Source organism: Tamandua tetradactyla, chromosome 9 (genome assembly GCF_023851605.1).
Source record: "Tamandua tetradactyla isolate mTamTet1 chromosome 9, mTamTet1.pri, whole genome shotgun sequence".
Lineage (NCBI taxonomy): Eukaryota > Metazoa > Chordata > Mammalia > Pilosa > Myrmecophagidae > Tamandua > Tamandua tetradactyla.
Window position 1 is genome coordinate 2269086 of NC_135335.1, and position 20926 is coordinate 2290011.

A 20926-nucleotide genomic window follows, 5' to 3' on the forward strand; every position below is an offset into this window, starting at 1 on the left:
ACACCAATGGACTGCCCGCACTCCCACCCCCCACGCCGCGCGCGGGCCCGACTCTGGACTCCCGGCGGCCCCGCGCGCTCGGGCCGCTGCGGGCAGCGGGCGGGGCGGGGGGCGGGGAAGGGGCGGGGCCTCGTGCGTCCTATAAGAGGCGCGGAGCGGGGCGCGCGCACGGCCAGAGAGCGAGCGCGCAGCAGCAGCAGCGGCCGCGGCGACCCGAGCGCGCACCGACCAGGCCTCCCGCGCCCCCCCCGCGCCCCCCGCGCCGCGTCCCTGACCCCCGGCCTCCCCCCGGCCCCTCGGCGCCCCCGCCCGCCGCCCAGGCCCGGCCCCCGCCGCTCCCGCCGCCATGGGGGTGGAAGGCTGCACCAAGTGCATCAAGTACCTGCTCTTCGTCTTCAATTTCGTCTTCTGGGTAAGCGGCGCCGCCGGAGGTCGGGGGGCGGGGTGGTTCCTGCGGGGACGCCCCGGACTCCCGCAGGCCGGGCCCCGGCTAGGCCCGAGCGCAGGCGGCGGCGCAGCCCGGCCGCGGCCCGCCAAGTTGCGGGGCCACCTGTGGGCGCCCGGCCTGCGTGCCCGGGGCGCGGGGGCTCGCCCGTGGTCGCTGCGCCCCTGCCCGCGGGGTCGGCGCGGGGTTACGGGACGCCCGGGCCTCTGTGCGTCAGGGGCTCCGGGCCGCGCGGCCGGGCCGGGGCATTTGGGGGGCCCTGGGGGGGGGTGACGTCGGCGCTCGGAGCCGCCGATCCCCACATGAGGGACTGGAGTGGGGGCTGCGGGACCCGAGGCCGCGCGCGCGGGCACCCCTCGGTGGGGGACGGCCGCAGCCCGCTCTCCCGAGCGGCTGATCCCGGGACCACCCTACTTAGGGGGGCGGGAGGGGGCTGGGGCGGGGCTCTTGGCGCCCCGCCCCCATGAGCTCATCGGGGCCACCGCCCCTGCGTCGGCCCACTGGCCCAGGCTTTGGGACCGTCCACAGCCCCCCCTCCAGCCCAGCCTCCAACCGCTGTGACCGCTTCTGAATCCTGGGGTCAGGAAAGCAGTGGGCTTGGCTCAGGCGTGTCTGCGTGTTGGGGTGCCTGCCCCCGCCTCGTCTGCCCATCCGTCGTGGGACCTCAGCCCTGGCCTTGTCTCCCATGCACCCTGGAGTGGGTGTGGGGGAGGGGGAGGGACTGCCGTGGAGGGGAGGGGGGGCCGGCGTCCCGAGTGGGCTCAAGACAGGGTCCCGGCACCAGTACCCAAGTCCTGGGCGAGAGCTTGCCTTCTGGGAAGAGGGACCCATGCTGTGGTCACCTCTGATGATGAATTTTTGGGGGACTGGAGAGTCTCCCTGGAGGAGCTGCTTTCTTCTGCCCTGCCTGAACTGCTGGGAATTCCCCGGGGGTGCGCTTTTCCTTTTGTTTCCATTTCCCGTTAGCCCTGGAATCTGGGAGCAGAGGGAGACTCCTTCAGGACTGGGGGCAGGGAGGTTGCTGGTGGGGGGCTGGCCTGACCGCGGGTCCCTTCCCTTGCTGCCCCTCCATCCCGGGCATGAACTCCCTCTCTCACAGGGGACAGTGGCCCGCATCTTTGTGGAGTCCAGCAGGGTAAACTTGCAGATGTCCCCCAGGCAGGCGCGTTTGGGCCTGGCACATCTGTTTCCCATCTGGACACTGAGGATGCTTGCGGGGGCAGTGAGGTATTTGGGAGGGGGGTGGGGGGACAGAGACTGGACTGAGCACCCAAGAGAGGGGTCGTGCTGTCCTTCTCCAAGCTGGGCTATACTGCAGGAGGGCACGGGGTCCCTCTGGCCAGGGCTGGGTGGGAGTTCCCAGCTGGGGGTCCTGGAGTGCTGGCTTCAGCATGTTTAAAGTCTGCCTGCCTTGGCCCCAGGAGACTGATATGGGATGTCCCAGTGGCGTCTCTGCTTGGATTTGGGGGTGTCGACCCTGGTTGGAAGGGAGGCACAGGCACAGGGAAGGGACTTGTGTTCCTGCCTCCTGGGACCCTGCTGGGCGAGTCCCTCCCGCACCTCCCCTGGGAGCTGGGCCAGTCGGCCGTTGTTTCCCCCCTCCCCCCCGCAGGGGTGGCAGTCTAACGAGTCCCCGGGGGGGCTGCTCTTTATTATCGAGGCTCCAGGAACGGCTTCTGAGCTGAGCCTCTCTGCCCTGTGCGGGAGCTGGTGGGCCACCTATCCAAGCACTTTGAGACACAGGAGCACCCACCCACCCCCTGGGCCCTGGGGGGGGGATGCAGAACAGAGTAGGGTGGGGCTGGCCGAGCCCCTGAACCACTTGGAGTGGGAGCTGGGTGGAGTCCGGCCTTGGCTTCCTGCCCTGTCCTAGGGGTCCCATTTCCCGGGGTTGTTGGTGACTTGGCACAGGGTGGGGGGGCAGGAGATGGGCGTTGGATGTGATGGCCAGCAGGGCAGCAGCCATGATGGGTCAGTGTGGCAGTGCCTGGGGGCCATCCCACGTGACATGGCTCTTCCACTCTATCCTGGCCCAGGTGCCCCTACATGGACACTCGCTCGCTCTCACTTGCCTTCCTCCTCCGGCCAAGACCCAGGCAGTGTGCAAAACCTGTTCTCAGCATGGGTCAGGAGCTTCCTGGTGGAGACAGCTGGCACCCAAGGGCGGGGCGGGGATTCCCTCGTGCCTGTTTTACCCCCAGTTCCCCTGGGCACTGGGGAGCTGCTCTCAGGCTGGCTGGTAGGAGCATATCTGTGGTTTGTCCAAGACGGGCTGGCCGCAGCCGAGGATGCTTGGCCCGTGGGTGCTTACACCCTCCAGATTGCGCAGGACTCAGGCACGGGGGAACCCGGGGACCCCATGGGTGCTAGCTTGGGCCCCGGGGACCCTGTGGGTGCTGGCTGAGGCCAGCCCCTCTCCCACCCTCCCCAGGCAGCATGTGAGACACTCCCCCGCTTTGATCCCTCAGGTCTCACCCTTGCCCACCCCTGTGTGGTCACTCTGTAAATTGACTTCCCTGTCTCCTGACAACTTCTAAGCCCACATGGGGAGATGGACCCCCAGGCCCCCCACGCTTTCAGTTTCCAGGCTGAAATCCCACCCTGGGGAGAGCTTTGGTCATGAAATCAGTCCAGCCTTGAGTTCTGGGACCAGGCCGAGGAAGGGCTGCCTGGTGGCCCCGGGGGACCCCTCCCAGAAACCCCTGAACTTCCTCGGTGCCCCTACTTTATACTTCTGGGCCTAGCCTCAGCTCCGCCTCTGGGGGTGCTGCAGAGCAAATGCTGAGCCCTGTGAGGACACTTTGGGGACCCTCCAGGCAGCCCCCAGACGCAGGAGTACTGACTGCGGATTTCACGCCAGGGCTGCTGCCGTCCAGGCTCACGCCTGGTGCCGGCTGAGGCTGGGGTGCAGGGAGGCATGTCAGAGCCTCGCTGCTTGGGGCAGGGGCACAGGGGTGCCTGGGAGCAGGGAGCCAGCTGGCTGGGAGGAGAATCCCCCTTGTCTAAGCTCAGAAAGGCCATGTGCCCCTCCTACTACCCCCAAGCTGCAGGTCACGTGCCACGAGGAGGGCAGCTGGTGCCTGGGCGTGACCCCTGCCTGTGCTGGTTTGTCGCCATGCGACCTGATGGTACGGACTGATCTAGAGTTGCTCTAGCACCAGGTGGTCGTTTGCTCTCAAGGTGTGTTTAAGGGTGCCCAGGCCTGCCGTCCCTGCCGTGCCGTCGGTGGGGGGGTGAGGGTTTGCCCAGCATACGTGACTGCCTGGCCATGGGTGTGGTGCTGTGGCCGGAGCGCAAGGGAGGGCTAAGGGCTGCCCACCTGCCCCTCTCCCCTGTCTTGGTGCCAGGGGGTCCTGGTGGGGCTGAGGGGCTCCCGAGGGGTAGCGGGTCTAGAATCACGGGTTTCAGTCTTTGCTCACGGAAAGCTCATCCCGTCACATAGCTGCCTGCCTGTCTTGGCCAAATGCCCAGGCCTCCACGGCCAGAGGCTGCTCCCCACCCCCCGGGGCCTGGCCTGCCCTCGGACAGGACAGAACAGTGTCTCCCTCTGTCCCGAGATGATAAGGCTTCGCTGGCAGCGGCACTTCCCCGTGCCTGGCATGTCGGGCTCATCCGGCCCCTTTGCCTTGTAGCTTAGCCGGGCTCTGATTGGGCCCCTGGGTGATAAGGAGACCGAGGTTCAGAAGGGACCACATTAGGAAGTTGTGGGACGGAGGTTGGAAAGCAGAGCCTGTGCTTCTACTGCTATAGGGCCCAGGTGCCCATCAGGGCTGTGCCCACAGGAGCCTGGCCGGGCAGTGGGGGCTGCAGTTTCTCTGCCCAGTGATACTACAGGCTGGGACCTGCCCTGCCCAGTGGTGCCCCGGCTTCACCCACGCCCCCCTCCCATCTGGCCCCTCTTCCATCCTGTTGCTGGGACAATCATGTGGCTGGGGGATGGCTCTGCAGAGGTCCAGCGCCTTAGAGGAAGTGTGCCTGTTTGGGGAGGGGCAACGGATGGCGGCTTGGCGTCTGGCAGGGCAGGGGCCCACCCCCAGTAGACCGGCTGGGACCCGGTTGTCCCCCACGCCCCTGCCGGCTGAGGGGCCACAGAGGGGCTGGTGGCGTCCTGCAGCTCCTATTTTTAGAGGCTGGGTCCACTTCCTACAGGCCGGAGAGGATGCCCTTCCCACTTCCTTCCTGCGAGGAGCCCTGTCCCCTAGGCTCTGCTCCCAAGGCCCATGGCCCAGGGCAGCCCATCCGTCCCCTCAAGGTGGACGCACAGCAAGGGATCAGCTTCCCAGTGTCCGCACGGGGCCTTCACGCCCTCCCCGCCCCCGCCTTCCTGTTCTCAGGGTGCACTCACAGGCCCCGGGGCCTCCCAGGTGCCAAGCCCAGCTGGTGTTTTGGGGTACGGTTCCCAGCATGCATGCACCCCCAGGTTCCAGAGCCCCCCTGTGGTGGTTGGGGAGCCGGGAGCAGGCTCAGAGCCCTCAGGCCCTTGGCACATCTCTGCCTCTGCCCCTGTGTCTGTACCCCCACCTACTTGGGGAGCCAGTTGGGACCTGGGTGCCCTCACTTACCCTGGCGGGCAGGGCTTAGGTGACCGGATAAGGGGTGGGGACACAGACACCCAATCGGGGCCCCTCGTGGGGAAGTGGGAGGTGTGCTGGGGTGGAGAGCTCCCGCCCTGCCTCCCAGCCCCCCTTGGGTGGTGCCCACTCCCCCTGTGCAGCTCCCTGGAAGCGCAGACAGACTGGGCAGTGACGGAGTGCTGGGCAGTCCCCAACTACACTTTGGACTGTGGACGACCCTGTGTGCCCCAGGCTGGTCACTTGAGGTCGCCCTGGGCCCCCTCTGTGGCCTGTGCTCCCCCCACGCCCTCAATACTGGACTTGCCCTGGTGTTGGGCCCCGGCTCTGGGGACAACACTTGGGGGCTTCCAGAAGCCCACCCCGACACGGACGCCAGGTCAGCCGCAACCTCACAGCTGGGGATTCCGTCCGGGTGGGGGGCTTGGGGCTGGGTGGGTTCTTACCGCTTTATGTCCACGTGTGCGACGCACAGTAACCCGCACACGCGGTGAAGTGGTGTTTCACGGACACGGCTTCCCTGCGCCAGGCACCCCAGGGTGTCTGGTGCCTCCCAGGAACCCAGGGCGCCCCTGACCTGCTCGCTGTGGCCGCCTGCCAGGCGCGCTTCTTACGCTTTTATAGACGCAGCCCCTGCCCGCGTGCCTGTCCCCGTCAACACCCCCACGCCACAGTCGGCCCGTTTTCTTTCCACACCGAGTGCCCCCGAGTGGCGCCCACGGCGCCCACTGCACCCACCGGTGGGTGTGCCCTCGGGGAGTTGCCAGCTCGGGAATGCTGCGAGCGCGCGTCCGAGGTGTGGTGAGGACCCGGCGCTCTTTCTCTCGGGGCGCAGACACCCTGGAAGGGCGCCGAGCCTGCACCCAGCGGGGCCGGGCACCCACCTCCACCAGTGCGGCCCAGGATCCCCGCCATTGGGTGGCTGTGCACGGCCTCCCTGGGCCTTTGGAACGTGCTCCGGCAAGTGTCTGCTTGCTCCTTTTGCTTCTTTAAAAATTGGGTTGTTTGACTTTTTATGTTGAGGTTTGAGGGTTTTTTTATCGATTCCGGATATGCAATCGTGTGTTTGTAAGGGCTTCCCCTGGCCACGGCCTCTTTCCATTCTTGAACAGCGTCTAGAAGACGTTTCCTTGAGGCCCCAAACTCTGTCCACCAGCCTGGGGGCCCCACTGCCTGACAGCGGCCCTTCCCCCCTTGTGCTGCTCTGCCCCGAAACCGGTGTTGGCTTTGCACATGGTGGGGGTGCCTCAGGGCTGCCGGAACCTTCAGTTGGAAACGGGGGGGGGGGGGGGGGGAGGGTGTGGTCCTGGGGGGACCACCCGTGTCCCCGCAGCCCCACGCCCTACCCCTGGCCACTGCAGCAGTGGACCCCCATGTGAAAGCAGCTCTGGCTCCCCCCACCTGCCACCAGGTGTCCCGGTGGGTGCAGCCTTGCCCCTCATCTCAGCCCCAGGAAGGGTTGGGGACCCTGGGGCCTTCCCCTCTTGCGCACTCACCCTTCCTCTGGCCTGCCTTGTTTCCCATTTCCAGGTCTCCCCACCCCTCTCACCGCAAGCCCTCAGCCGGGCCTCTCCAGGGCCCTGGGGCAGGGGTGGGAAGCTGTACCCCAGCTCGGACCTTTTGAGGTGTGCCACCCGGCCAGCCTTGGTCCATACTATCAGAAGTGGGGTGCAGGCTCAAGGAGGGGCCTCTGGTTAGCCCCCTGACCCCCGCCCACCCTCGAGGGCCAGCTGGGAGCTGATGCAGGGCACAGGCCTTGGCTGCACGGGCCTGGGGGGGGCGGGACCTTGTGGACCTCAGGTTCCATTGGGGTGGGGAGGCGCTGGAGGGCTGCTGGCGATGCAGGAACAGGCTGCGTCCCTCCCCCTGGCCCAGGCCCTCCAGCAGACCTGGACCACCGGCCTGGGCCACCCCAGTGGGCCTGAGAGGAGCGCGTGGAGGGGGCCGCGAGGGCACATGAGCACGGGGGGCGCAGGTTAGGGCCAGGGGCTCCTCGTTGTGCCCCCCTCCTCCCTGTCCCCTCTCCCCTCCTCCCTGTTCCTCTCCCCTCCTCCCTGTACCCTCTCCCCTCCTCCCTGCCCCTCTCCCCTCTTCCCTGCCCCTCTCCTCTCTTCCCTGCCCCTCTCCCCTCCTCCCTGCCCCTCTCCCCTCCTCCCTGCCCCTCTCCCCTCCTCCCTGCCCCTCTCCCCTCCTCCCTGCCCCTCTCCCCTCCTCCCTGCCCCTCTCTCCTCCTCCCTGCCCCCTCCCCTCTTCCCTGCCCCTCTCCCCTCCTCCCTGTCCCTCTGTCCCCTCTTTCCTGTCCCTGTGTCCCCTCCTCCCTGTCCCTGTGTCCCCTCCTCCCTGTCCCTCTGTCTCCTCTTTCCTGTCCCTGTGTCCCCTCCTCCCTGCCCCTCTCCCCTCCTCCCTGCCCCTCTGTCTTCTCCTCCCTGTCCCTCTGTCCCCTCCTCTCTGTCCCTCTCCCCTCCTCCCTGTCCCCTCTCCCCTCCTCCCTGTCCCTCTCCCCTCCTCCCTGTCCCTCTGTCCCCTCCTCCCTGTCCCTCTCCTTGCTTCTCTCTGCCTTCCCTACTCCCTCCGTCCTTGCTGGCCCCTCTCCCCCTCCTTCCTGTCCTTTCTCCTCCCTGTCCCCTCCGTCTATGCTAGCCCCTCCCACTCCTTGCAGTCCCCTCCCCCTGGGCCCCCCCCTGCATTTAGCAGTCCCTGGACTATGATTTCAAAACAACTAACCACTTTCTAAAAGCAAACAACTTTCTACAAGCCCGGAGGAAGCCAGGGTTGCCACGGCAACTGTCCTCACCACCCCTTTCCTGCCCGCAGATGGCTGCCAGCGCCCCGCCCCCCCTTCCTGACCCAGTTCTCAGCCCCCCGGGTCCCCCGTCCCCTGCCCCTCAGGTGTCCCTCTCCCCTGAGCAGCCGTGGCTTCTGGACGGCGCCAAGCGTGACCAGGGCCCTGTCATGGGGCCCCTCTCAGCCTCTGGCCCGCAGGAAGGTGGGGTGCACCCTGCCCAGAAGAGGGCCTGGAGAGGTCGGCCCCACCCCATGTCACCTAGTGTCACCCTACCGGGGCTTTCCTCAGGGGTGGCCGTCACGCTGCCTCAGCACTGCACTCTGCCCGTCATCAGGGGGCCCGCTCTCCCCACAGCCATCAGGGGGCCCGCTCCCCCCCAGCCATCAGGGGGCCCGCTCCCCCCCCAGCCATTAGGGGGCCTGTTCCCCCCCAGCTATCAGGGGGCCCGCTCCCCCCCCAGCCATTAGGGGACCTGTTCCCCCCCAGCTATCAGGGGGCCTGCTCCCCCTCCAGCCATCAGGAGGCCCGTTCCCCCTCAGCCATCAGGGGGCCTGTTTCCCCCCCCTAGCCATCAGGGGGCCCACTGCCTGCTCCCCTGCCATTCCCCTGGAGAAGGCATCTGGCTGGCCAGGGTTTGTGCTGAGGTCAGGCTGTGGGTTTGGGGTTGGAGGCAGAGAAGCCCTCACAGCCACCCGTGCTTGCGGAGAGATGAGCGGGGCCCCAAAGCCTCCTGCCCTGGGCTCGGCTCCCCCGGGTCACCCGCTCTCTGCTCCTTGCCGAGCCCCGGCCCTGGAAGCACAGGCCACTTGGCAGGCCCTCGGGGCCCTGGTCCACCGGTGCCCCCTCCATGCTGGCACTGCCCCCATGCCCAGGGCCCCCTCTGTACTGGTCACCAAGGGGACCCTGCGTCCCCGGGGACCAGCCATGCCTGGGCCATCCACAGGAGACAGTGAGATGGGGGGTGGTGTTGGGTCTGGGTGGGGAAGGCAGCTGGGGAGGGGGCCAACCTGGGGCAGGGAGGGTGTGTGCTCAGGGGCGGACGCCACCCCAGGCCCACAGCAGCCACCTGGGTCCCTCGGGCAGAGCCCCCTCGTCCTGCCCCAGCGGCTGCGGGCGCCCCTCCCACCCCCTGCCTCTCCTCCTGGCCTGTCTTGCAGCCACAGCCGTGCATCCTTCCTCTCCCTGTGGGTTCACAGCACGGACTCTTGGCGGTAGATACTTACCCCACCGGCCAGCCTGGCCCCTCTCCCCGCAGGCCCCGGCTTCCACTCCCCCGTCTCGTCGCATAGGCCACATCCCCCAGAGCCCAGGCTTGTACCCAGACTTGTCCCCCGACAGACCCCGAGACCCCACCGCGGGGGACCAGTGTCCTCAGCCGAGGCTGCCAGGCTGCAGCCGCCCCTAGGCGGGGTCTAGGAGACTTGAATGGCGGATAAACAATGTACAGCTGTTTATTTCAGCCTGTCTTGGGCAACGTCCCTTAACCACATCCTGTCCCGGCCCTGCTGAGGTGCCAGGCTGGTCCCCAATACCTGGGGTGGCCTCATGGGCGGCCTGTGACCCCTGTGCCCTCTGTCCGCAGCTGGCTGGGGGTGTGATCCTCGGCGTGGCGCTGTGGCTGCGCCATGACCCGCAGACCACGAACCTCCTCTACCTGGAGCTCGGGGACAGGCAGGCGCCCAACACCTTCTACGTGGGTGAGTGAGCGCCCCGCGGGGCCAGGCGGGCGTGGGGCTGTGTGGGGGTCCCGGGCGAGGGGAATGCCTCCCTGAAAGAACGGTGGTAGGACCCAGCATGGGGGCAGGAGGCAGCCCAGGACGGTAGCCTCAGGGCCTGGGTCCCCTTCCAGGAGCAGCTTAAGACCCGGCTGCTCGGGCTGGCCTCGGGGGGCTTGGGCCAAGGCACTGTGGCTGCGTGGCTCAGGGGGGACCCCACCACGGCGGCTCCCCAGAAAGGCCGAGGCGGCAGCCCCAGGCGGCTGGAGCAGCTGGAGCCCCTGGAGCAGCTGGAGCCAGGGAGAGGCAGATGGAAAACTGTGCCCCGGGAGGCCGGGGTGACTCAGCCCCCGCGCGCTGCCTTATTAGGCCTGGCCGCCACCCCAGGCACCAGCTGCAGGCCCCTCAGGGGCTGGGGGAGGGGAAAGGGGAGGGGGCACCCCCACCAGCAGGACACTGAGCCCCGCCCTCAGGTCTCCCGGGCCCTGGAATGTTGTTGAGAGTTTCTCTCTTTTAAAGGAGCAGTTCCACCCTGGCCCTGCCCCACCCCACACCCAGACCCCTCCTGGAGACCTCAGCAGCCCCCTCTCCTAGCCGGGTGGGGACAGAAAGGGCCCCAGGCCATTCTGCCCAGACCCCCAGGGCCTGCCGAGAGTACTGGCCATGAGAAGGGGTGCCCGCTGTCTCCCTGGCTCCTGCCCCCAGCATCTCTGGGGCGATCCCTTTCTCCCCACCTCCCACATACACACCCAGCAGCGTCAGCTTCCTGGGCCAGCTGATTACAGGGTAGCAGCACCCAGCAGGCCTCGGAGGTCCACCAGCCTTGGGAGGCCCTTGGCCTCTCCCATGGGGTGCAGCCCCCCCCCAAGAGCAGAGGCCCCCAGCCAGCTGTCTTTGTGGAGAGAGGCCTGTGTGCCTGAGGACCTGGGGTAGTGGGCTGGGGGCCCTGGGCAGATCTTCGGGCCCCTCGAGGGCTGTTACCCTGGGAGTCCTCCAGGCGTCTGCTCTCTCCACCCATCCCTGGTGTCGGGTGTTTGGGGGCCACTAGCCCCCAGAGGCAAACCTGGGACCAGGCCCACCCCTCCCAGCCAGTGCCCCAGGCAGCTTCCAAGGTGTATCTGGAGTGCTCCATCCCAGCCCCTGCCTCCCCTGCGCTGGCCGGAGAGGCTGCAGGACAGGCTGCAGGGCAGGAAGACAGAGGACTCGTCGGGAGGGGAGGGGGTAGCTGGGGCGGGCGATGGGCAGTGCAGCTGCTTCAGGCCCCCTGCGTGTGCCCCTCAGCCCTGGCACGGGGGGCTGCGTGAGGAGGTACTCCCTCACCACGGACCAGCCCCGGCCTGCTGCAGCCCCTGCCCCTCTCCTCAGTCTGGCTTCCCTGAGTCCAGCCACTGGGGGAGATGGCTCTGGGTCTGGCCCCCCAGGTAGGCTGAGTGCTTGGCAAGGCTGTGCCACTCGCTTGCTCGGGCTTCTGTCCCTATGGGTGGGGGCACTCAGAATCCCCTGGCCCCCACGTCCCTACCCAGCCCAGGGTCAGCCCCTGTGCAGCAGGGGGGCAGTGGGCTGTTTGCCACACGGGGAGTGGATGCCAGTTTTCTGGGTGCAAACCCCTGCCTTACTCACAGGACTCCAGACCCCCGGGAGTCCCAGACGGCTGAGCGAGTGGCAAACAGGAAGCAGGCTGGTGGGGGGTGGCTTGGGCCTGGAGCTCACCCTGAGCCTGGCAGGGGTCCCTGGCCAGCCGGGCAGGAAGACAATGGCCCTCCCTGCCTGACTTGGCCCTGGGAACCTCTTGGCTTTGCAGCAGGAGGCCGGGGCTGCCCGGTAACAGTCGAGGGGGAGCCTGCAGGGACGCAGCCAGCATGTCCCAAGGGGCAGCGGGAGGCGATGGCCCAGAGGGCACTTGCCCCCCACAGCCCCGTCCCCAACTGGGGGGCGCCTCAGCACCAAGGGGGACAGCACAGGAGGCCCAGGAGCTCTGGTGATGGTGCTGTCAGCGGGCGCAGCCCCTGCCCTTCAGCACCGCCCCCACCATGGAGAGCCCACCTAGGGCTGCAGGAGGTGGGAGGGAGGGAGGAGGAGACACGGACCCCTGGCCCTTCTTGAGTGCTCCCTGCCACTCTGTCACTGTGCTGTCCTGGGACCAGGGACCCCTGCCCCCCACCAGCGCGGCCACCTTGTCTGATAAGGGCATCCTGGGGCAGTTGTCACAGTGCAGCCCCTGGGGACAGGCGGCCAAGTGCTGATGCTGACAGCGGCAGAAAGGGTGCTGCCCTGCCAGCTTGCGGGGGACAGGGGCTCCGCCTCACTGCACCTGCTCTCAGGCTGTTGGGGCGCCAGCCACTGCGTCTACACAGCCGACCACGCCCCCTCCCCCAGGTATCTACATTCTCATCGCTGTGGGCGCCGTGATGATGTTCGTTGGCTTCCTGGGCTGCTACGGAGCTATCCAGGAGTCACAGTGTCTGCTGGGGACTGTGAGAGCTTGGCGGGGCACTGGGTCGGGGGCCACAGGGGGCTTGGGGTGGGCTGGGGACCGTGGGAGGGTGGGGTCAGGCAGGGACTGGCAGGGGGGCCATGGCCGGGCTGGGGCTAGTGGGGAGACTGTGGGGTGGACCTGGGGACTACAGGGGAGGTGTGGGGGGGCAGGGACTGAGGGACAGGGTGAGGGCGGGCCTGGGATCCTCAGGAGATTGGGGGTCATGGGGCAGGCCCAGGAGCAGCTGCAGTTCTCATGGACAAGCCTGGGAGATGGAGTAGGCAGTGCTTCTCGCGGGCCTGGGGAAGGGTCAGCGGGCAGACCCTGGGGTCTGGTCCGGAACGTGGGCTGTTTGGGTGTCCTGTCCTGTTCTGATGTTGCACCCTCCCCCACCCCACCCAGTTCTTCACCTGCCTGGTGATCCTCTTTGCCTGTGAAGTGGCCGCTGGCATCTGGGGCTTCGTCAACAAAGACCAGGTGAGCCAGAGCCTGGGGGGGCAGCGGAGAGGGCCCTGTGCTCAGGTGTGGGCGGGCGGGTTGGCCCTTAGCCGGGGATGGGCTCCCCTGGGGCCCACCTGAGAGCAAAGTCACGGAGGGCTTCCTGGGGGAGGCAGCCTCGGGGCTGAGAGCAAAGTCACGGAGGGCTTTCTGGGGGAGGCGGCCTCGGGGCTGAGCCGCGGGCAGAGCGGGGCCGTGTCCCTGCCTCCTGGGAGTGTGGGTGCACCGCTTCCACTGAGGGGTGCCCGCCCGCCCCCCAGATCGCCAAGGACGTGAAGCAGTTCTACGACCAGGCGCTGCAGCAGGCTGTGGTGGACGACGACGACAACAAGGCTAAGACCGTCGTGAAGACCTTCCATGAGACGGTGCGGGGGCCGGGGGTCAGGTCCTGGCCTCAGCCTGGAGCTGCGGGAGGCAGGAGCCTGGTCCCCTGAGCTCTGCACCCCTGGGAACCCAGACGGGGTGCTGCTGGGGCCCAGTTTTCCGCCCTTTGCTTGATCCTGGGGTCCTCAGCATCCCCCAGACCTCACCGCACCCCATCACTCTGTCCCGGCCGAGGGCTGGTGGGAAGGCGTGACGCCCTGGCCCAACCACTGCCCTCGTTCCCTGCAGCTCAACTGCTGTGGCTCCAGCACCCTGACCATGCTGGCCAGCACACTGACCAAGAATAACCTCTGTCCATCGGGCAGCAACATCATCAGCAACTTCCTCAAGGTACGTCACGCCCCTCGGGGCGACCCCTGAGGCAGGAGTGGGGCTGGGCCTGACTGTTTCTGGGTGGCGGGTCCCTGGCCAGCGTGGGCAGGCTGCCCCTTGCTGGGACACTGTGGCTGGGGGGTCAAGGTGTGGCCGAGGAAGGCCATGGCATCTGCTATCTCCGTCTGCTGGGGCTCCCAGGACAAAGCTGCCTGCTGGGGGCTTGTCTCACAGCGTCTAAAGCGCCAGGGTCTTTCTCCCAGGCTGTGTGCTGTGCCGGCACTAGCCTGCTGCTTCCCCGGCGGCCCCTTCGCCTTCCCTGGCCGAGTTTCAATGTCCCCAGCGTGTGAGGCCTTCAGTCCCATTGGTGTAGGGCCCACCCCAGTCCCTTTGGGCCTCTCTGCAGAGGTCCCATTTCCCGTGGGCATGCGCCCGCTGGGTGGGGCGACAAGTTGAACACATCTTTCTGGGGGGACCTGTCTGGGGATCTGGGGATGAGGAGTTGGGCAGCTTGCAGGCTCCCCCAGGCAGCCATCTACGGCCCCATGTGAGAGGCCGGCACTCCTGGTGCCCCTGGGAGGCCACTGTGACCGTGCAGGCCCCCAGATGGGTGCAAGGGGCTCTGAGCTGGGGGCAGGGGGGTGGTGCGCACTGGCCCAACATGGCTAGGAGGAGGCAGGGGCAAGCTCCTTTGGTGCTTTTCCTGTATTTCCCATACTTTTTCTGTGAAGCTTTGTAGCACCAGGAGGGAGGGTGTGGGCAGGGGGGTGGGACAGTGAGCCAAGGGCTGGTGCCCTGCAGCCCTAATGACTCCTGTGTTCCCCACAGGAGGACTGTCACCAGAAGATCGACGACCTCTTCTCGGGAAAGCTGTACCTTATCGGCATCGCCGCCATTGTGGTTGCTGTGATCATGGTGAGCCGGCTCGGGCGGGTGGGGGCTGGGACTCTGGGCCGCGGGGGTCTGGGGGGCCAGTCACTATCTCCCTGTACCTCACGTGCCCACCCCTGTCCCCGCAGATCTTCGAGATGATCTTGAGTATGGTGTTGTGCTGCGGCATCCGGAACAGCTCCGTGTACTGAGGCCCCGGCAGCCCTGGCTGTGGGGTGGGGGAGGGCAGAGGGTAGCAGCCAGCCAGTGGGACCCCCACGGCCCTCCCCTCATGACCCGGCCATCTCTTAGGCGGCCCCTGGCACCACCTGTGTATATAACGTTTCCGGTATTACCCTGCTATACTTAGCATTTTTACTTTTGAGGTTTTGTTTTGTTCTGGTTTCCTGTTACCCTTTTGGGGCCTGCGCCAGGCGTAGGTGGCAGGAGAAGGGCCTGGGCCCAGCCTGGGGAAGCAGGGGAGGGGTCCACGAGGAGTCCCTGCCTTGGGGGCTCTGTCTGTCCAGCACAGCTGTCCAGGGGGGCACCTGTCCCGGCTGATGGGCTGTGTCCTCCCACCCCAGCCTGACCTGGGGGCTGGGCGTCTCCCGCCTTTTTTAATCCGCGTTCCTCCTCCCACCCCTTTTCTAGAGCACCCGTATGCCTTCTTGCAGCTATCCTTTCTAACATGTCATCTTCAACTGTAACTGTAACATCTTGGAACAGTCATTCAATAAAAAAGGAAAACCAGGCATGCTAACGTGGCTGCCCGAGCCCCTTCCTGTGCCAGGCAATGCCACACCCCGGGGATGGCTAGAGGCCTGGGGGGCCCCAGCTGGCTCTGGACCCGACCTGGCAATGGTGGACCCATGGTCCTTGGACAACGGTCCATGTGGCTACAAGATCCCACCCCCCACTCCTCCCTGCTTCTGAGGGCTGTTCCAGCCTTGGGTTTTCCTCATGCTCGTCAGAGCCCCACACCCCATCTGAGAGCACCAGGGCTGCTCTGGGGCTGCTGTCTGCCTGGGACTGCAAGGATTTGGCATGGATGCCTGGTGCTAGCACTCCTTCCCCTTCCTTCTGACATGTTCCCCTCCTGAAGGGGTGAGGGACTCTTCACTGCCCATCAGGAGAAGCTGGGAGGCTGGAGTAGGGTTGGTGGGGAAGACCACCTGGCCTGCTCCCTGGGCCCACGGAGGTCTTTCTGTTCTAGAGGTTTCAGTGAGTGCAGCCCAGACCCTGCTGCCTGGTCCCCCGCTCCCTGGGAGCCCAAGGATGCTGAGTGAAGGTGTCATGAGCTCAGCTGGGCCCCCAGAGACAAGTGCCCATCTGACTATGTCAGGGATAGTCCTGACAAGTGCCTATCTGACTATGTCAGGGACTTCCAGTCCTGCCCCGGGGTCTCAGCAGGCCTCCCCCATTCCCTACTACTGACGCTCGGGCAGGTTGGGACAGCACAGGATGGTCCAAGGAGCCCCTTCTGCTGCCCCTGGATCCCTGCCCAAGACTGTGGCCTGGTGGTCTGGGTATAGCCTCGCGTATGGCATGCTGCAGGATGAGACGTGGGGTCCAAAAGTAAGTTTATGGTTCACTCGACAGTGGGATCCTGATGAGGCAGGTGGGGACTGAGCCTCACAAATGGGGTATTTCAGGGTTGCCCAGCACATCAGGGACTGAGAGGGGGCACGTCTCAAACCCCTCTGGGTCTTTTTTGGGCTGGACCACACAGGACCTTGAGTCCTTGGGTTCCCAGGAGAGGCCAGGCCGGGGAAAAGGGCAGGTTCTCTCGACCACCACCCCGTCCCCCTAAAAGTGGAGCTGGGCAGCTGAGGGGCCTCACGGATGGGCTCATCAGCCGTCCCGGGGGAAGGGAGACCAGGACCTCCTTCTCTGCTGTGCGGACGTGACCTGCCTCACAGCAGCGGGCCCCTCCAACAGGCTGCCAGCCTCCCGAGGCGGGGCCGTCCGGGCCACGGCCCCCAGGCCTACTCGGGCTCTCCCCGGGGGCCCTGGGAGGACGCAGCCAGGCGAACGCTGGGCCCTGGCTTCCCCACCTGCAGGTCTCCCTTTCACTTCCCCTGAGGCGCGTCTCCCCGGTGACCGAAGGAGGCAGGCGCGCCGTCAGTGCCCCGGGTAGAAAGCCCAGATGGGGCCCGCTGTCGTCAGAGCCCACGTGGCGGGGATGGCTGGCCGCGGCCGCGTCCCTGAGGGAACCAGGAGGTCCGCGGGGCCGGGGTCGGGGAGCGCCTGGGATGCGGGTGGGAGGCACCCAGGCCAGCGGGGTGCCCAGACTGCGCCCGCATTACGTGTCGGCTGCAGCCAGGCCCGGAGCGGAGCTGGCACGGCAGCTGGCCGAGGCGGGGACGGGAACGCGGCGGAAAGCGCACGAGCGCCGGCAGACGGCCCCGGAGCTGAAACTCGGACTACAGCACCCGCGAGGCACCGCCCCTTCCGGCTGAGGCGCGAGGCACCGCCTCTTCCGGTTGAGGTCCGAAGGACCCACCCCGCTTAGCGGCGCTCGAGGCCGCGCTTCCGGCGTGGGCCGTCGCGCTCTCCCTGCGGCCCCCCTCCCCTGGTGGTGTTGGGACGCCTGGAGCTTCACGCTGGCCGTTAGCCCTCAGGATTGTGAGTGTCGCAGCCCGGGCCCCCGCACCCCTCCGCGTCTGAGTCAGTTCGGGCTTCGTTCTAGAAGAAGCGCCGCCGCTGCCTGGGCTGTTAGCCCCCAGCGCGCGGAGATTATAGGGAGCGCGCACGCCGACGCCCCCTGGCCTAGCAGTCCCGGCATGCCTCGGGCGCCGCGCCCCCAGTGCCTTGTGGGAGTTGTAGTTCTCTGGCCGCGGGAGCCGCCGCGTTCGGCCTCAGAGGACTCGGTTTCCCAGAAGGCCGAGCGCGGCGACCCGGCGGGCGCGCCCATCAAGATGGAGGCGAAGGCCGCCGAGAGCTGGTAGGTTGTGGCTGGGAGGCGGCTGTCCGCATCCCCGAGCCCAGAGGTCCCGCGGCACACAGGACCCCCTCCCTTCGCGGCCTGGCCTTCGGGACCTATCCGGCCAGAATCTACCGGCTCCCGAGAGCCGTCCCGTGGTTCCCCGACGTGGGGAGCCTGCGCGTGCTAGCTCGCTGGGTCCCGAGGGGAGAGACAACCGTAGGAAGCTGCCCCCTGTCCCCGGCTGCCTAGACCCTCAGCCTCCGCTCAACTCTGCGCTCCGCTAGCTGAATTTCCTTTATTCCAGGAGTCCCGCCCACCAGGCTACTTTGATTAGTCGCGGCAGCGTCCCCGGGGTGCAGAGGACAGTGCGAATTGGGGAAGCAGAGTCCGGCTGGAACTGGGTAACTTAGGCCGATTATTCCTACCCTGAGATCTCCCCGTGTCTGGCCCGGCAGGGAGCTCTCAGCCCCTCCTGGCCTGTCTGCATCCTCAGGGTGCAGCAGCCAGCGAAGCTGGGCAGGAGGAGGTGGTGGTGGCGATTGGCTGGGGGCGAGGCCGCGCTGTCCTCAGCCTGCGGTCAGCCAAGCTCCAAGCCTCCCAGAGACGCCAGACCCTGCCTGTGTCTCCAGCACTTCTCTGACTGCCTGGATGCCGCAGGGGAGATGCGGAATGGAGGTTGTTCCAGAAGCTGCCTAGGGCCTGTTTGTCAGAAAAGCTGCTCCAGGTGGTCACTGACTCCCCAGTTTTCCAAGACTTGGATGCGAAGGTCTTGATCTCTTCAGAGCTCCCAGGGCAGTTCCCTGCAAGTACATGCCAACTTCCTGCCCATGGACCAGGAAGGTGCCCCGACCTCTGTGGGATACTGAGTCTGTGCTGGGTACTCTGTTAAGCAGTTCGTCAAGGGCCCTGCAGTACGTGAGCAGAGGCTGTCCTCATCCTAGGCTCAGACCCTAGCTGAGTTGTGGACCAGTGAAATCCCCCCCACCCCCAAGTAGGCCAGTGAGTCTGCTGAGCCTCCATCTCTGCAGCCTGCACTTAAGACGATGTTGTCTTAAGAGGGTTATTGGAATTAAGTGAAGTAATGTGTTGGTAGTGCCTCCTGCAGTGCCTAGCATGCACTGGGGGCATGGTGAACACAGGCTCCCTCGTGAGTGCCACTTTGCACGCTCACTCTCTGGCCTGATGGTTGAGTCTCTTCCCCAACCCTCATCCAGCTGTAGCTGAGCAGCCAAGCAGAGCCGTGCTGGGGAGTCTCCTGGGACTGGGAAGACCTCGCCTCTGCAGCCGCGGAACTGGGTCAGGGCGCCTTTGCCTCGCCAGCCAGCACTTAGGCACCAGCTTCAAGCGTCCAGGAAACGAGGGAGGTGAGAGAGGGCTATCCATGGGTAAGGGTGGGACCCAGGCCCTTTCTCTGTAGAGGCAGCTCTAAGTCCCTGGGCTGTTTGCGTCTAGGTGTGGTGCAGCCCTCGGCACACATGGCGGAGGCAGGGGCAGGCGAGCCGTCCCCCAGCTTGGATGCCGAGCGTGGGGCAGAGTATGATGCCCTGCCTTCTGACACAGTCTCCCTCAGCGACTCGGAGTCGGACTCGGACCTCAGCCTGCCGGTCGGTGCTGAGGTGGAAGCTCTGTCCCCTGAGGGGCTGCCTGGTAAAGCTGGTGGGGATTCTGAGCCTGATGAGCCCCCCAGTCTCCCCTTGGACCTCCCAGGAGCCCCCGTCCAGCTGTTCCACCTGAGAGGCATGAGCTCCACCTTCTCGCAGCGCAGCCGGGACATCTTTGACTGCCTGGAGGGGGCGGCCAAGCAGGCCCTGCCCTCTCTGGCCCATGTCACCAGCGTGGGTGACGATGGGGACTTCAAGTTGCCCCCTGTGCCCCCCAGCCAGCCTCTCAGAGAGGCCCTGGGTAGGTCTGGTCGAAACCCTGCTCCCCTGAGGGCACCATCTGTCCCTGACTACGTGACCCACCCCGAGCGCTGGACCAGGTACAGCCTGGAGGACGTGGCCGAAGCCAGCGAGCAGAGCAACAAGGCTGCAGCCCTGGCATTCTTGGGCTCCCGGGGCCCGGCTGCCCCCACTCACTATGCGCCCTCCTTCAACCAGGACCCCTCCAGCCGCGGGGAAGGAAGAATCATCTTTTCCAAACCGGCCCGGGCTGGTGAGGCCAGACCTGAGAGGAAGAGGGTCCTGGGCAAGGCAGGAGGGCCAGGCAGGAGTGTCCCTGGGGACCTGGGGCTGGCAGAGGCCGAGGACTCCGTGGAGTTGGCCCATCTAGTGGCAAGTCCTGAGACTGAGGGGGGGCTGCCCGAGGAGGTTGCCCGCAGTGAGTCAGTGCTTGACCCTGGGGGGCCCCCAGTGGTGGAGGCTGTTGGCTTCCATGGTAGCAAAAAGCGGAGTAGAGAGCACTTCCGGAATAAAGGCAGCAGCCCCGAGGGCCCAGAAACTGAGGCCTGACAGAACGACTGCCCAGCTAGGTCACTCTGGCCGCTGCCGAGGCCCTGCCTTCTGGGCCCAGGCCCGGCCCTCACATGAGCCCCATGGTGCCCCATGCCCGCAGCAGTGAGCTCTGCCGGGGATGCCTGCCTCGCAAGGGGAGCCTCGTGGGTTAGTAGGGACCTCACTAGCTGCTTGCAGGTGTACTGGCAACCTGTAGTCCGGGCATAGAGAATAGATGCCCTGGGGAGCAGAGACCTCGTCCAGGTCTCTTGCAGGGTGTGGACAAGGGGGCCGGACACGCTGGATCCATGGTTCTGCTGTGGGATAATAAAGGTTTTGGGCGTTGGTTCAGGCTGTATTTCTGTCTCTGGCCCCTGCGACCCACAGCCTGGTACCTGAGCACTTACTCCAGCCTCTATAGAACCACACTGGCACCTCCCAGCCCAGTGCCGTTGGGTGGCAGAGGTTGTTGCTGGCAGGGCACAGCGCACTTTCCTGGAGTACTGGAGTGACCGTCTGTCCAGAGTAGGAGGGGGCAGGCAGGGGTGGAAGGGTCCTGCAGGCTGTCTTGCTGAGGGCAGAGGCTGGTGGCGTCCCCTCTCTCTGCCCTGGGCCCCGTGCTCAGGCAGTATTTATAACTAGTGTTTCCTGGTGCTGCAGGCAGGGGGCTGTTGGTCAGCACCAGTCCTGTCCAGGAGGGCCATGCCACTCGAGCTTCCTGAACTTTCCCCAGGGCTGTAGGTCCCTAGCTGTGCAGGTGGAGGGCCAGGGAAAGGGGTGGGCCAGATCCAGACCCCAATTCCCCAAGGTAGATGAGTCCTCACCACTCCCCAGGTGTCCATCTTAATCTCATCCAGTCCTTCCTGGGGCTGCCAGCTCATGGGCTGGGGGGACGGGGTTCTCCTGGCTCACAAAGCAGTGTTGGTGAATGTGTGTAAGCCTTTGGGGGTATGGGGCTGGGAGTGGCAAACATGAGACCTCAGCCCTGCCCTGAGAGGTGCCCCAGACAGTTGAGAGACCATTCACATCCAAAGGGAAGAAATTTGAGCCCTTGGAGTTTCAGATACTCATCTCTTTTCTGGCAGTACAATTTGGTTGGGGTGGGAGTCACAGGCCGCAGAGCAGCTGCCCACCCAGGGGTGGGAGGTGCCTCCCCTTCACTGCCCAGTACTTGCTCTCCTGGCCCAGGCTGGGGGCTGGGCAGTAGGAGACTGCCCCCTACAAGGGGCTGTCCTTGAAGCAGAGGGAGGCCCAGAGTGGGCGTGCCCGGTAGCAAGAAGTAGGTCCTCACCGGGCCAGGTTTCCAGCAAGAGGTGGGCTGTTCAAGGACGACAGGGCCTCTTCCCACCAGGAATTTCTGCTGGAGGGACAAGGGGGACAAGTCCTGGGAACAGGGATGACTGCATGAAGGCCAGGCCCCAGTTCCTGCTCGGGATGGGAGTGGGCCAGGCTGGGGACTCTGGGGAGGTGGGCTCGGGTGCTGAAGGCTGCAGGTGGCCAGGCCCCAGGTGC

General features: G+C 66.2%; 2 protein-coding genes across 4 annotated transcripts; both read left to right on the forward strand.

The window, feature by feature from the left end:
• Nucleotides 1–292: 292 nt before the first annotated feature.
• On the forward strand, nt 293–14816 carry CD81 (CD81 molecule). The gene is made up of 8 exons (XM_077115366.1): nt 293–412; nt 9384–9498; nt 11893–11990; nt 12395–12469; nt 12751–12855; nt 13103–13204; nt 14015–14101; nt 14206–14816. The coding sequence occupies exons 1-8, from the start codon at nt 347–349 to the stop codon at nt 14266–14268; spliced, it is 711 nt and encodes a 236-aa protein (XP_076971481.1). The 5' UTR covers nt 293–346; the 3' UTR covers nt 14269–14816.
• A 1657-nt stretch (nt 14817–16473) lies between these two features.
• Nucleotides 16474–19760, forward strand: TSSC4 (tumor suppressing subtransferable candidate 4). Of its 3 annotated transcripts, none has more exons than XM_077115362.1 (4): nt 16474–16681; nt 17287–17383; nt 18197–18346; nt 18435–19760. In XM_077115362.1, exon 4 carries the CDS (start codon nt 18458–18460, stop codon nt 19430–19432), a length of 975 nt encoding a protein of 324 aa, XP_076971477.1. In that variant the 5' UTR covers nt 16474–16681; nt 17287–17383; nt 18197–18346; nt 18435–18457; the 3' UTR covers nt 19433–19760. The 3 variants fall into 3 exon arrangements, with proteins under 3 accessions (XP_076971477.1, XP_076971478.1, XP_076971475.1); XM_077115360.1 differs by lacking the exon at nt 16474–16681 and adding an exon at nt 16896–17000; XM_077115363.1 differs by lacking the exon at nt 17287–17383.
• Nucleotides 19761–20926: the final 1166 nt, after the last annotated feature.

What these genes read in the sequence shown, in the direction of transcription:
- CD81 (XM_077115366.1), top strand. Translation starts at nt 347, where the DNA reads ATGGGGGTGGAAGGCTGCACCAAGTGCATCAAGTACCTGCTCTTCGTC. An exon ending in CACAGTGTCTGCTGGGGACT is followed by an intron (nt 11,991 to 12,394) that starts GTGAGAGCTTGG and finishes CACCCCACCCAG; the next exon opens with TTCTTCACCTGCCTGGTGAT. An exon ending in GCTTCGTCAACAAAGACCAG is followed by an intron (nt 12,470 to 12,750) that starts GTGAGCCAGAGC and finishes CCCGCCCCCCAG; the next exon opens with ATCGCCAAGGACGTGAAGCA.
- TSSC4 (XM_077115362.1), top strand. Translation starts at nt 18,458, where the DNA reads ATGGCGGAGGCAGGGGCAGGCGAGCCGTCCCCCAGCTTGGATGCCGAG.